This window comes from Galeopterus variegatus, unplaced genomic scaffold (assembly GCF_000696425.1).
Source record: "Galeopterus variegatus unplaced genomic scaffold, G_variegatus-3.0.2 Scaffold5364, whole genome shotgun sequence".
Lineage (NCBI taxonomy): Eukaryota > Metazoa > Chordata > Mammalia > Dermoptera > Cynocephalidae > Galeopterus > Galeopterus variegatus.
This window is the reverse complement of record NW_007731475.1, coordinates 117,830-132,924: the sequence shown is the minus strand read 5'-3', so window position 1 is coordinate 132,924 and position 15,095 is coordinate 117,830. Positions and strand designations below refer to the sequence as shown.

General features: G+C 42.8%; 1 protein-coding gene across 1 annotated transcript in view; it reads left to right on the top strand.

The window, feature by feature from the left end:
- ASAP2 (ArfGAP with SH3 domain, ankyrin repeat and PH domain 2) overlaps nt 1-15,095 on the top strand; it is a gene marked incomplete at its 5' end in the record, with an annotated part of 83,252 nt that overhangs the window by 21,349 nt on the left and 46,808 nt on the right. The window contains 3 exons of the mRNA XM_008589311.1: nt 4,067-4,170; nt 4,268-4,337; nt 10,594-10,681. Of these exons, the coding sequence (XP_008587533.1) occupies nt 4,067-4,170; nt 4,268-4,337; nt 10,594-10,681 (262 nt within the window). The remainder of the gene's footprint in view (nt 1-4,066; nt 4,171-4,267; nt 4,338-10,593; nt 10,682-15,095) is intronic.

Below are 15,095 nucleotides of genomic sequence, written 5' to 3'. Positions count from 1 at the left end.
GAAATCATCAAGTCGAAGGTATACCTGTTCCCCAATGTTCATCACAGCACTCTTTACAATATCCAAGAGTTGGAACCAGCCCAAATGTCCACCATCAGATGAGTGGATAATGAAACTGTGGTATATCTACGCAATGGAATACTACTCAGCTATAAAAACGAATGAAATACTGCCATTTGCAACAACATGGATGGACCTAGAGAGAATTATATTAAGTGAAACAAGTCAGGCACAGAAAGAGAATTATCACATGTTCTCACTTATTTGTGGCAGCTAAAAATAAATAAATAAATACACAAAAAAACTGGGCGGGGGGAGACACAACAATTACAATTCCTTGAAGTTGACACGACAAGCAAACAGAAAGGACATCGTTGGAAGAGGCGGGGAGAGGAAGGAGGGAGGGAGGTTTCGGTAATTGGCCACAATAGTCAACCACATTGTATATTGACAAAATAAAATAAAATTTGGAAGAAATAAAATAAAAAATTGATAGAATTCAGCTGTAAAAAGAAAAAAAAAAAAAGGCAGAGGAGCTGAATAGACAAAAATAAATAAATAAATAAAAAGTTAAGATCATGGGTAGTGCCCGGGATCTGAGAACATATCTGGATGTCATAGGATACAGAGTTTATGAACATTGACAGAATTTTATGAGTACCTCCTGAAATCTCATAAAGTGCCAGCTTAACCCGCACGCTTCAGAGATACAGTTTCCACACTCAAGACGTCCTCAGTTGAGTCTTAGGCTGCCCTGTTGCTCTTAGGGAAGTGCAGGTACATTGGAGAATCTTCAAGAATCAGGGCACTGTGGACCACCCTGGTCACTTGCCTCTCTTACATGTTAGATTATTCTTCTCCCCAGAAAGAGAGGCTCTTTTCTCTTTAATTATATTTAATTAAATGGAAACCTTGATCACATGAAAGGGCTGGCTCCTTTGTCACCCTTTCGCTTAGTCGGGTGTTTTATACAGATTAAGAAAGTCTATTGTTGGGTCACCTAAAAGTCACCCAGAAGATGTTGAGATAAGTACTGCTAAAACAGGTTCAATTTTATGTCAAACAGATTGTATTCCTCTTTTTTACAAATTTCAAGTTTTACATGATAGCTTAGCTTCAAATTTGCTTGCTTGTTTTAATTGACTCAAGAAATGCCTGTCTAAAGAAAAGAATAAAACAGAGTAATTTTTCCCTTAACTTCTGGCATAGGGCCCAATTCTACTGAAGAGAGGAATGTCCTTTATCCTGTTCATAAGATCTGTAAATAGTTCCGATTAATATTCTTGGCATGAATACTTTCAGTGGTGGTGTCACATGATTTGACCACTTACTTTGTACAGGTTTTTTTCCCTCCACAAATCAATGGACGTTTTTCTTGGTTGTGCAGTTTAGTCTTGACAGGTTTATTTTCTTGGCATGAATACTTTCAGTGGTGGTGTCACATGATTTGACCACTTACTTTGTACAGGTTTTTCTCCCTCCACAAATCAATGGACGTTTTTCTTGGTTGTGCAGTTTAGTCTTGACAGGTTTATTTTTAGTCTTTCACAGATATGCATATAGGTGAACAGTATTTCTCCATTTCCCGTACACTGCATTATTCCCAGCAGTGTTTAAAGCTGGGCTCGCTCTAGATTTCCAGTGCCAATGTAGTGCCCTTTTGAGAGGATATGGAGAGTGGGACCCTTCGCATGCCGTGAATGAGCTGTTTGCCCTAATTGTCCAGAGCCATGAGTGCTGCGTGAACTCTCTTTGGGAAATGAAGTCATTTCTTCCATTTTGGGATCTGCTTGTTTCAGTCTGTTGTCAGTTCAATAATGGAGAGTGTCTGAGCACATTACGGATTGCTCAGATGAAGTTTTTTTCTATTTTTCTTTTTTTTTGGCAGAGTTGTTCCACATATACGAGAATTGCAGAGTTTAAAAAGTCAGTGCCAGACACTTATGTTCGTGGATTGCTAAGATGACAGTACTTCCCAAATTGATTCAGTGTAATCCCCATCAAAATCCCAGCCGCCTTTTTGCAGAAATTGACAAGCTGATTCTAAAATTCATATGGTAATGCAAGGGACTCAGAATAGCCAAAACAGTCTTGAAAAAGAAGAACTAAGTTGGAAGACTCACTCTTCCTGATTTCAGAGCTTACTACAAAGCTTACTTGAAATAATCAAGACAGTGCAGAACTGGCATAAGGATAGACATACAGGTCATTGAAATAGAATTGAGAGTCCAAAAATAAACCCTTACATTTATGGTCAATTGATTTTCAACAAGGGTGCCAAGACAATGGGGAAGGAATAGACTTTTTAACAAATGGTACTGAGACAACTGGACAGTCACAAGCAAAAGAATGAATTTGGACTCTTACCCCACCCCATAATCAAAAATTAACTCAAAATGGGTCAAGACCTACATGTAAGAACTAAAACCACAACACTCCTAGAAGGGATTTATAGGTATAAATCTTTGTGACCTTGGATTAGGCAATAGTTTCTTATATATCACATCACCCCTAAAGTACAAACAGCAAAAGAAATAGTAGATAAATTGGACTTCATCAAAATTAAAAAATTTTGCTCTTTAAAAATCTTTTTTTCAAACTGTCAAGAATCCAAGTGGCTCACTGTTGCTTTTAGATGAAGTCTAAACTCTGACACCAGCCTACCTGTCTCTTCTCCCACCTGGTCCACTTTATCTGAACTATAGTATTTGTCCCTGCTTCCCCTAGCAGTGGCTACTCCTTCCACTTTGCCCTCCCCATGTTTTTGAACATCCTTCCTACTCTGCCAGCCCTTGCCGTCATCTTTAAAACTCATTTCCAAACTCTCTCTTCCTGTGCTTTTCTCCGTTTGACTCTTTGAGTACTGTTATTCTCACTTCGGATCACATTGATTTTCATGCATTAATTCTTTCATTGTTTGGGCATGTGCTTAGTTTCTGCAAGGATGGTCAGCTGCTTGGTGGCGGTGATGGGACAGGCCCTAGCATCTTAGGAAATCCTCTGGTGAGGCAACACGGTATAAGGAAGGATCATCAGAGTGGGAGGTGGGATTCTGTTCCACTCTCTGCTCTTGCTTTGAGGAGCTCTGCACCTTGAGTAAATCTCTTCATTTCACTGTGTGTCTGTTTCTTCCATTAAGAAATGAACTGGATCAGGGATTTTCAATAAACAGATACAGGTTGGTCCCAGCCTTGCCCGATTGCCTGAACTGTTTGTTCATGTCTTGCTCCCCACCTTGTTTCCTTTAGGTCTACCAGAATTTCCAGTGCTGGCACTGGGCCCCTTGTACTCTCAGCTCAGCACATCTGATATCATTTGTTAAGCACCAGTTGAGCACCTGTTGGATGCTTATAGGCTGGAGTTTCCTGATGGTGGTAGCCTCAGACTCTCTGCCAACCAGGTGGATGGTCTACCCTGTGTGGAAGGCTCCCCTTGGTCAGGAGCAGTTAGGTGAAGTGCTGTGGACCCCCCTACTTGAGATTGATGGGGTGAGGAAGTGAATATTTGTTCAATATCTGTTTTGTACCAGGTATTTACACATGTGATCCTACTCAATCCTTACTATATTTACTGTCCTTACGAGGTATTGTTTTCCTGTTGACAAAGAAGGAAACTGAGGCAGGGAGCTTAAGTACCTTGTCTGTAGTAAGAGGCAGAAACTCGTTTGTGTTGTTTTGCTTGAAAGCCCATGCCCTTTCCAACACATTACATTACCTTCCTTCCTGAGGGCTGCTGTTGCTGTACCAGGAGCCTCTTGCCATTATCAGGAACACCAGGCTCATGATGAAATAAAGCCTTGTAACTTCCAAGTGGTTCATTCTTTCAGCTAGTTTGGGACTAGTACTTGGTTTTGACATTTCTTTTTCCAGCAAGATATATGGCATTTATGAGTTCCTGGATATGAATTTTATGTCCCTCTTTTGCTGTGGTGAGAATGAGAAAGTTCTCTGATTAAAAACAAACAAACAAAAAAACGTTTAAGGCCATAAGTTTCTTTAGTGTACTGCTTTTTTTAAAAAATTGGGACCTGGACAATATTAAAAACAACATCTTGGCCATTTTCCAGGAGTCACAAATTCGCCAGAGTACAGCTTATAGCTTACATCAGCCTCAGGGAAACAAAGAGCACGGAACCGAGCGGAATGGCAACCTCTACAAGAAGAGCGACGGGTAGGCAAAATAGTGCTGCGAGAGTTGAAATGCACGTTCATTATCTCCTGTGTCCAAAATGTCTGAACTCTTATTGTTTTTCCCACTTATCCACAAGGATCCGAAAAGTGTGGCAGAAAAGGAAATGTTCAGTTAAAAATGGTTTTCTGACCATCTCCCATGGTACCGTAAGTACTCTCTTTTAATTCATGGTCTCTGCTATAGTTAGATGAAGTTGGTGTTGGAGGACTTCGTGAAGTTAGAGGACACGAGTTGTTCTCTGTGTGTTATGGTATTAAGGATGCCTTTTAAAGAATTTCCCTGTTAGAAAAGTTTGGGTTAGAAAAGTTCTCAGTTTGTTGCACCTGCACCCTACTTACGCTTTTTCAGCCAGGTGAAGCTTTGTTATCTTTCACTACCTAGCAGAGTCAGGAGTAGCTGGTAAGCCAGCTTATCTTTATTTAGAAGCCTGTGACTTCCAGAAACCACAAAACAGCAAACTGCTCCCCAAGCTACCTTTGTCTCTAGAAATTGAACATCTCACTTGGGAAGATTTCTACTTTTCCATTAAGGAAAAAACATTCAAGTGGTCAGGACTCTGGGAATCAGAAATTCAAGAGAAAAGAGAGATCGGTAATTTTCTTATAGAAATCTGACATTCTGCACCCAGACTTGATCAAGTCCTATTTCTGTCAACCCATTTGTAAGAGCCCATGCAAGAAACGCTGAGCCCTGTATGTTGAGCTTATGAAAAAAACAGTCAGATTAAAATTACTTACCAATCTAGCTTTCAGAAACCAGCAGCTTCAATCACAGTTACAAATGCAGCCCCTCAGGCCACAGTTTTCTTTTCCACAGTGGCATCAGGCATGTTATCTCCTCACCTGGTGTGACTGGAGCTGGTGAAAACCATATAGGCTGGTGGACAGTTTTGGAAATGCCTCAAGGCTGAGCTGGTTGCTGTTTGTTGGTAGTGAGAGTGCAGGTGGGGGTTGCATGTCTGTTACCCATGTGGAGACCTAGCACTGCATGCACACTAGCAGCCTCAGTCCTGGTAGTGGATGGTAGTGACGATAACCCTGAATCTTCGTCTTTGTCTTTCCATCCCCTGGTGAAAGGCAGGACTGGGCAGGAGCACAGATGGGTTTTTCAGGCCCCTATACACAGGTCATTGCTCAAAGAGGACTCGCAAGAAACAGCCCTTCTCAATGAGGAAGTAGAGTAAAACTCCACCTCGAGGATGTCACAGAAGCAAGGACTGTGTTCCACTGAGGTCCCTTCATTTTCACCAAGTCCATTATGGGAAGCTCCCACTTCAGAAACTAGAACTAGCATACACCAAGTGTAGTCTGCTGGGACCTCTTGGTGACCTCTGACCTAGGAGTCTGAATGTGTCTTTTGATTGGGCAAATAAAAGTCATTTCTCTTTTTTCTTTTAATCCAGCTTTCACTGGTTCTATGATCACCACCTCAGTCCTGGGGCCATGCAGTTCGGACCTTAATGTGATGTTCTTTCCATGTAGATATATACATGGTGGAGGGTGGGTATGAGTTCTGTAGACTAAGGGGAGTGACTTTATTTAGCCATCACACATCTTAAAGTTAAGAATGTTAGATTGGATGATGGCTGGTTTCCCTTCTTGATCTAAACACCTGTGATTCTGTGGTTTGCTTTCAAGTTGTTGTGCACTCAGTTATTTGCTTTAACTCAGGTTTATTGCCTCAGTGCAGAAACTATCATAAAATAAGACTAAGTTCTATTTCATGTTCTTACAGCTCTTAAGACATATGGCATATTTGCTTCATTAAGAGCTCCCCTAGACCCAGGCCCTCAGCTTAAGTCAGTGAGTGGCTCTCCCTCCATAGCAGATGAAAACAGGCCTATTGATCCTTTGCTGACAGCGTAAACCTCACTTTGAGTCACTTCCATTGCTTAAGCTTCCTCTCAAAAGACACGGAGGCTTAATTGTCTTTAAATTTTGATGGGTTGCCCCAGTTTTTGGCAGATAGTGCAGTTATCACTAGCTTCACTAGGATGCTAACAGCTCAGCTTGTCATACAACATGCATATTTAATAAGTGCTTTGTGTTTAGAAGGGAAACCCTCCTCAGGGAATCTCCACTGCTGGATGCTTCATTCTGCATTTAGCAGCCAGTGCCTGCTGCAGCCTGCAGGGGTGGCAGGTCTGGCTCTGTCCTGGTCCACCACCCCAGTGCCTTGCAGGAAAACAAGTAGGTTAGTGTTCTAGGCCTCCATTCAGTTGCCGAGTATTCCTTCTCTATTCTTTCCCTATTTGTTGTTCTCCATGTTCTGGAAGTGAGAGTCCTGAACAGTTTGTTTGTGGTGATGTGAATCAACCTATACTGAAAAAGAGAGTTGAGAGATGCCTTTTTTGTTTGGGTTGGTTTGGTTTTGATTTGACTCTTTTATGTAGCTTACCTATTTAGCCAGCATCTCCAGAGTATGCTAGTTTGCCATCAGGAAAAAAGGGCAAATTTTCAGACTTGCCTGAGTAAATGGAAATCTCAGAGCAGTGTCTGGTACACAGCTGAGAATCAGGTCTTTAAGAAGTGGAAGCACATAGGGTGTGTTTACACTATTAGGAAAACCCTTCTCAGGAGGCTGGCAGTCTTCAGGAAATGAAATTGTTTTATTCTGCATTTGAGCAGAGGGATGAGGATAACATCCGGGATGAGTTCAGTGAAAGCCCAAGTTACTATTCCCCGTTAGCCAAGGCTAATTGTGTTTTCTGGCACTGGGAAGAAGTGATCTTTGGGACGAAATAACTCTAATTAGGTATTCTCTTTGACAAATTCACAGCAATTTCACACCAGGGGCTAGGGTCCATGTTACACTGGAAGAAGTATCCACTGACTCTTAAACAATCTAAAATCTTTTAAAATGATTAATCAAACATGCAGAAAGACTATAAACTTCCTTTAAAAGCCTGACAAATTTGGAAAAATTAGAATGGTGTGATTGATTAAAACAGAATCATAATGGGCTGGCCCGGTGGCGCACTCGGTAGAGTGCAGCGCTTGGGAGCGTGGCGGCACTCCCGCCGAGGTTTCGGATCCCATATAGAGACCGGTCTGCTCACTGGTTGAGCGCGGTGCAGGCGCGACACCGACGGTTGCGATCCCATTGCCGGTCACGGTACGGGTGCGACACTGAGGGTTGCGATCCCATTAACGGTCACGAAAAAAGACAAAAGGAAAAAAAAAAACAGAATCATAATAAGCTGTGCCATCACAAATAATGATAGGCAACACTGCACTCCCAAAATATGTATAATCAATTATGATTCAATAAAAACAAAAAATAAAAACCAATAAGACAGGACAGTAATAATAATAATAATAATGATAATCTGTGCCTTCATGGCAAACACTAAGGGTATAGGATCTTTTTTTCTCCTCCTTCCTGAGTTTTCTACCAAATCGGGGCTTCTCAAATTAGGTTCTCAAGGAATACTGGTATCTTGTGAATTACATAAATCTATCCTACAGGGCTGGCCCGTGGCTCACTCGGGAGAGTGTGATGCTGATAACACCAAGGCCCCGGGTTCAGATCCCATATAGGGATGGCTGGTTAACTCACTGGGTGAGCGTGGTGCTGACAACACCAAGTCAAGGGTTAGGATCCCCTTACCGGTCATCTTTTTTAAAAAAAAAAAAAACTATCCTACAGCTAAATTAAATGGTAACACTGTTTTTTCCAGATTGCAGCAGGGAGAGAATTTAATGGATAGAATTTTCTCCCATAAAGTTTTCTTACAGCTTTGCTGTTAGCTAATATCCAATCTGAATGGACAAATAGCAAGCAATTATTAATGTAAAACTTAGAATAGCTGGGCCGGCCCGGTGGCGCACTCGGTAGAGTGCGGCGCTTGGGAGCGTGGCGGCACTCCCACCGAGGGTTCGGATCCCATATAGAGACCGGTCCGCTCACTGGTTGAGCACGGTGCAGGCGCGACACCGAGGGTTGCAATCCCGTTACCGGTCACGAAAAAAGACAAAAAGAAAAAAAAAAAAAAAACTTAGAATAGCTGATATTGCTTAAGATTGCCAGCTTATATGTTTTGAGGACCCATTCTTATGGTTGTGATTTTTTACTATGCAGCCACATTTATGCCTTTATAATTATTCCTACTTCAAATAAAGGTAATGAGTATCTTTCTGTATTTTGTAATATTCAGATGCTGTGAAGTAAGAAATCTGTCTTTGATATTAGTTTTCTCAGTAGAGAATGAACAGCTTTCCCCATACAACAGAGAAAAAGACTATATGTTGGAGGTGGGGAAGGTGGGGTAGTAGTAATTGAGATTGTGGTCCTTTGCTGCTCTTAAAAGATAAATCCAGGTAAGCAACTCTGTCTTCCATGGGTACCACGTTGAGGAAAGGGTGAGTGACAGTCAAGCACTTGCACTATGGAGTCAAGCTAGCTTGTTGGAACCCTGGCTTCACTGCTTCCAAGCTGTGCAACTCCAATCAAGTTACTTAGTCTGTCCAGGCCAATATCTTTACCTGTGAAATTGGAGTAGTTCCTACCACAAAGGGTGATTAGGAAAATTAAATGAATTAATTCATGAAAAATGTTTAGAACAGTGCCTGCTTTGTGTAAGTCCATAATAATAACTGAGTAAATACAGCTGTTATTATTCAAAATCATCCTCTTGTTCGTGAAAGTGCTTCTGTATTTATCAAAGTGCACTAACCTTTTTTTTTTTTTTTACTACTCCTGTATCTAAGACCCAGTGGACACCACAATTTGGAAGTAGCCTTAAAAATTGCACATATACAGTTGTGCGGTCATGGGGAGGTAACAATATAGACACCACAATATATGGGCCATGCACCCGTGTTAAAGCGCTTGGTTGCGTACACAGTGTCGCCTCCTATTCGTCACTGTAGGACTATATCATTTGGTGTGTTGGTTCCTGGATAAGCCAGTTAATCCTACAGGTAAAGATCCACAGTCAATGTGCTATTACTTGAAACTTTCTGGGTTTGCAAGGTTAAGCAAAGCTTGGAGTCTTCTAATACTGATTCTCATGATCCAGGAATTTTGTTAGCTATCTAGACTATGAAGAATATCTATGAAGACATCTATGTAGGAGATAAAATTAGCACAACTGTGAACCAGGAAAGTGTAGTACAACCTTGTTTATCTATCTTTTGTGAATGCAGACTTCTTTTATCAAATGCAAATCTTTCACTCTCTGATCCTTATTAGTCCAGTTTTAATGCAGATTGCCTTCTACTCCCACCCCTCCCCCAATGCCTCCCGCACCCCAACTCTGCAGAGTTAGTGGAGAGAACGTACTGGGTCTGTAAATGCATGAGGGTCTCACATATCTGCTCAGGTATCCATGTATATGTGTGTGTATCTGTCAGCACCACGCTCAGCCAGTGAGCAAACCGGCCATCCCTATATAGGATCCGAACCCGTGGCTTTGATGTTATCAGCACCGCACTCTACCGAGTGAGCCACGGGCCAGCCTGTGTGTATCTGGATTAATCCCAAATCCAAGCTTTTTATCTTGAAGTGATTAGTGGCCAAGGGAAGTCAGGAACAAGAACAGTCAAAGTTTAAGACATTTTCATTTGCTCTTTCCTTTAGCAGTTTGTTAGGTGAGTAAGCTAAGCCCATTCATATTTGGAGATTTCTGCAAGATTTATGAGGCATTTTGCCATTTGGAATTTTCATTTCTGAAATTACTTCTTGCCCTCTGCCCTTTGCTTTTTTGGACTAAGTATTATATTTTTTGAAACTGTAATAAAATAGCCATTTTTGACACACCTCTGACAAAAGTGTGTTGTGATCTCTTGTTACCATTGTGTGTATGGGGGGTTGGGAGTTACATATATGAATGAAACGTATTATGTTGCAACTTAAGTGACGGTGTTGGTTGGCATTTAGGAATACGAATCTATTATCTGTTAGCACTTCAGAAAGTAGGGAAAATTGTTTCTTTGCCATTTTTGTGCCATGAGATTAGCTTCCCTGGAAGTGCAGCTTACACTCAGGAAAACACTTTTAAGGTCATCAGAAATGGAGCTGGGTGCCCAAGTTACCAGCAAACCATCTGTGTCATCAGGAGGAATCAGAACCAAATGTTTGGAGCTTTAGCCAGGGAGCATTTTGATCTCAGGAGCCCACTGACTTCCAGCAGCTTGAAGCTGGTGCCACTCAGTCCCACATTGAGGTGGGTCTGTGAGACACGGAGTGTGCCTTTGCAGGGAGGGCAGGTGCCCTTGTGTGGAGCTGAGGTTTAAGGACACTGTAATGTCCCCCTCTCAAGCCTTCCCATGTAGGGTCTCCCTTCTGTAAGATATCTTTGCAAATTAGTAAAAAGCCTGCTCTTGCAATATTTTCATGAGGAGTGATACTGTTTGATTCTCCGTTCCTTCTCACCTGTCTCCTTTTTCTGTTTTTAAACAGGCTAACCGGCCTCCTGCAAAGCTCAACCTGTTAACCTGCCAAGTGAAGACGAACCCCGAGGAAAAAAAGTGTTTTGACCTTATTTCACGTAAGGTTCTCTCTGAGATGCTGCGCCCTACAGAAATCATTTTAAACTCTCTTCTAAGGCATCAGTCCCATTTGAAACGCTGCATTTTAAGAATTGGTTTTTGAAGAGAAATGCCCTTTTTCAAGTGACATACCTACTTTGTCTATTAGTAATTGGAGGCTTGCCAGTGTCTCCAGTGGAGGATTTGACTTGGAGGACTGGCCCTGCTCCTCGTGGGCTCTGTTCACCCAGAGACATCCTCTCAGCTCTCTGAGCCTCAGCTTTCCTGTCTGTAAACAAGGAGATTATACTAGATAAGCCCTCAAGCCTAAAACCTTTTTCGTTTTTGTTTGTTTGTTTGTTTGTTTGTTTGTTTTTTAAGGATAATTCTGCATAATTTGGGTGGTTAGAAATACCATAAAACTAAAATGATAGGGAACTTTAGTTTTTGAATTGTTTCATCTTCCCCGCCACAGAATTAGTGTCCCTGCTTCTGTGTGCTCTTCTCTCTTGTGGTGTACACAGAAGAATCAGCACGGAACCATCTGTTGTGGCGAATGTTTTCTCAGCCCCCCCTAAAAAAAAGAAAAGGACTCATGATGCCTTAAAGAAAATAAGATAAACTTTCTGTCCTTGGTAGTCTGCTGTGGCAGGGTTATAGTTAGGGGGAGGGAAGGGTCAGTCTCCCATTTGAAGAGACAGTCACTAGGGATTTGGGCACAAGAGTTATATTAACAGAGGAAGATGCTAGACTGTGCCTTAGAGGAAGATGGTGCTGTCCTGTTTGCCTCAGTGCCCCCGAGCATGAGGTGACTCCTGCTTCATATGTCTGTTGACTTGTGTTACTGAGGGCTAGGAAGTCACTCATGATGTGACTGAGCGCTCACAGCAAACTTGTGTGGTGATTATTACTCGCCATGGTTTGCCCTCATCTCCCCCCGCTTCCCCTTCTGCATGCACCGTGCTGAGAGCTCTAGGGAGGGCTGAGCAGTGTGATGTGTGGAAAGTGCTTGGGTGTTGTTTGTTCTGTTCAGTTTCTAGGCTGTTTGTAAACTAAAAATTGACTTTATCCTGCTCCAAGCCCCCATCCCTACTCATTCTAGTAAGGTCCACAAATTCAGTTATCCCTTCTTATCAAAGCTTGTTCTTTGGGCCCTTCATTTATATAAGATGATGTAAAATGCTGAGAATTCACCATAGTTTTAAATGTGATCACTCATCTTGTGTCTAGGTAGCAAAAAAAGCTAGAGTTAAAGGGAGACAACTTGATGGTATAATCTGATGTGTGCCAGTGGCTGGGGAAGACTTGGAGGGTTTTAGGCCTTTCCATTCTCTGAAATAGTAACCCAGAGTTAAAGGGAGACAACTTGATGGTATAATCTGATGTCTGCCAGTGGCTGGGGAAGACTTGGAGGGTTTTAGGCCTTTCCATTCTCTGAAATAGTAACCCACAATAAGCCATATGTTACCCTGATAGTAGAAGTGCCTTCAGTAATTGATTAGCACCTAATAGGTAAGTGAGCTTGGCTGAGCCTTGCCCACCACACGGAGATAGGTGCAAGGACTTCCCTCAGCTGCCACCAACCACCCCTAGCGCAACTTGTGGGGAGGCCCCAGCTTGAAACCATATGTGCAGAAGCATTTGCTGCAGAGTATCCGCAGCCTACACATTTTAAACAACATGCCAGGCACCAGGGAGGATCAGGAGACAGTGTAGATAACTCCTTACCAGATGGGAATTACTGCATGCCTCAGACATGTGGGAAGGGGGTCTTAGTAAATCTGGTCACACGTGATCACTGTGGCAAACTGACATTTACCAGGATCCAGTATCTGCTACAGCCTGACACATAATAACTGTCTTCAGGAAGGTCTAAAGCCCCGTGATGCCCACAAAGTTTCACTGAGTCTGGTTGAGGCATTGTGATGAATTTGCTAGAGTCCACTGCCATCTTTAAAAGGCAGTCTCATCTCTCCTTCTTCCATGCTCATGCTCCAGTGGGTATAATAAACCTCATTCTCACAAATTTTTTTATCCTCTGCTAGCTTCCAGGAGGTGCTACTCCCCTAGGAGTATCTGTAGTGAAAGTGCTTTGTGCAGTGCCATGTAGGTTTGCGTTGTTGTAGAGATACCTGAAAACCATCCAGACACCCCACAGAATCATCAAGGGAGACTATGCAGCAGTGAAAGCCCTAATTTGATGAGCACTCTGATAAGATGGGGGCTTGGTGTCAGGACCCGATTCTGCCTGACTCAGGAGAGGCTGTCTTTACTTCTCTTGGATGCTTCCTCTACCTCCTGACCAGGCTTTGATTTCTTAAAACATTTGGGTGGTTGGGGAAATGGAAGTCGAGCCACAGATAGGCAGTGAGAATGATATTTCAGGCATGTGTTTCCCAGGCACCCCAAGAGTCGCCCTTTCTCCTAATCGTCGCCTGGTCAAGCCATCTTGAATTCTGCCCAGAGAACCAGAAGAGCAACAGACTGACCAGCTGACTTCGGTTATTTCATGCAAGATCCTCCTTTGCCATTCTCCCAAACAGGGATTTCCCATTCTGACGAAGATGTGAGTGGGCCAGGCTTCTCAGGAGGACGTTCTGTAGCAAGGCCAGCCCTTCTGGGAGCTTGTCCAAGCTCTTGCTCTCAGGCTGACCCCACCCTTTGCAAATTCAAGTCCTGAGCCACTGTCCTCAAATCCCACAGACACTCTGAGAGGGACAAAAAGGAACAGGAGAATCATGAGATGACCCAGGTCAGTGTCCTGAGTAGGATGAAGCCCAGAGGAAATCGTTGACCTTCCAGGTCTACGTGGCAGGTTGGTGACCAGCTGGAGCCACAGCCTCGGCCCAAGCAGCCCTCTCCAGGCCACCAGCACATCAGAGCTCTGGTCATCCCCACCATCTCCTCTTACCTTTCTTCCCCCTCATAGCTGAAGCTGCTAGAAATTGTTCTTTTGTTTATAGGCATCTCAAGAGAGAGTCTGTAGTGGAGGGAATTCTTATTTGGAAGTTTTTGCAGAGGTTTGTCTCCTCCTTGTCCAATTTTCACATGTTAGAATACAGAATTAGCCAAAGGAAATGGGCTGCTCCCCTGTCCCCTTGATTTCCTACCTGACTGTGCCTGGTCTGGCCGTGGGGTAGTTCAGTGTGAGACACAGGGTGCTGGTGTTACCTGCCAGTGTCCCAGCTTCCTGGGAACTTTGCGATCCACTTAGCAAACCATCTAGGGTCCCCAAGTGGGGCTTGCGTTGTGGATCTGCCCCTCCCGGCCTCTCCTCCAGGGGAGGCTGTACACATCAGCTCCACTCAGGAACAGGAGAAAGTGGCATGGTTCTTGTCTTTCTCTTGATGCTTCAGCCTGGCTCAGCCACTAACATTTGGATCTCAAAGTCATGTTCATTTTTTTTTTTTTAACTTACAACAGTTCTTTTAAATTCTGTTCTTCTCCTCAGTAATAGGTGGGATAGAGAGTGTCGTTCCACTCCCCCTGGTGTTTTTTTTTAAAAAAAAAAGGCATGGTATGGTAGAAAGAGGGTTGGGCCAGGAGCTAGGAAACCTGAATCTTCTGCTGGTGGCCATGCTTGTTTTTGCCACCTGACCTCAAAAAAAAAAAAAATGACATGGTATGGTAGAAAGAGGGTTGGGCCAGGAGCTAGGAAACCTGAATCTTCTGCTGGTGGCTTTAAAAAAAAAAGGCATGGTATGGTAGAAAGAGGGTTGGGCCAGGAGCTAGGAAACCTGAATCTTCTGCTGGTGGCCATGCTTGTTTTTGCCACCTGACCTCTCTGGGTGCAGCCTCCATCCAGTCTGCTCACCAAGAGTTGTTCTAAGAACCAAAGTGCTTTGGGAACATAAAAGCTGCTGCTGGAAGATGATGTGTCGGCTCATTTTTAGCGGCACAGATGTTTATTGTGTTTCTCCAAAAACAGAGTCACTCACTGCTTGTCACCCTCCACCATCTGCAGAAGTTGGATCTCCTCTTTTTTTCTTTTTTAAATTTTATTTTCTTTTTTACTTTGTTTTTGGGCCATTGGTAGAGTGTGTCTATATATCCCTCACCCAACTCCTCATGTTAATAATGTCTTAGTACAATTATCTAATAGTGTGTAGTACATATTGTCAGTCACATGCACAGTTATCAAAACCAGAAGGTTAACATTGGTGTGATGCTATTAATTCCAAATCTTATTTTTTAGGTTTTATCAGTTTTTTCACTAATGCCCTTTTTCTGCTCACAGATTTTATCCAGGATCCCACATTGTGTTATTTTATCTTAGTCTCCTACAGTCTATTATAACAGTTCTGTAGTATCCCTTGTCTTTTGTGACCTTGATACTTTTGGAAGACTATTTTTCATTTTTTATCAAATGTTCCTCAGTTTGGATTTGTCTGATGTTTTCCCATGACTGGGCTGAGGTTATGCATTTTTGGCAAG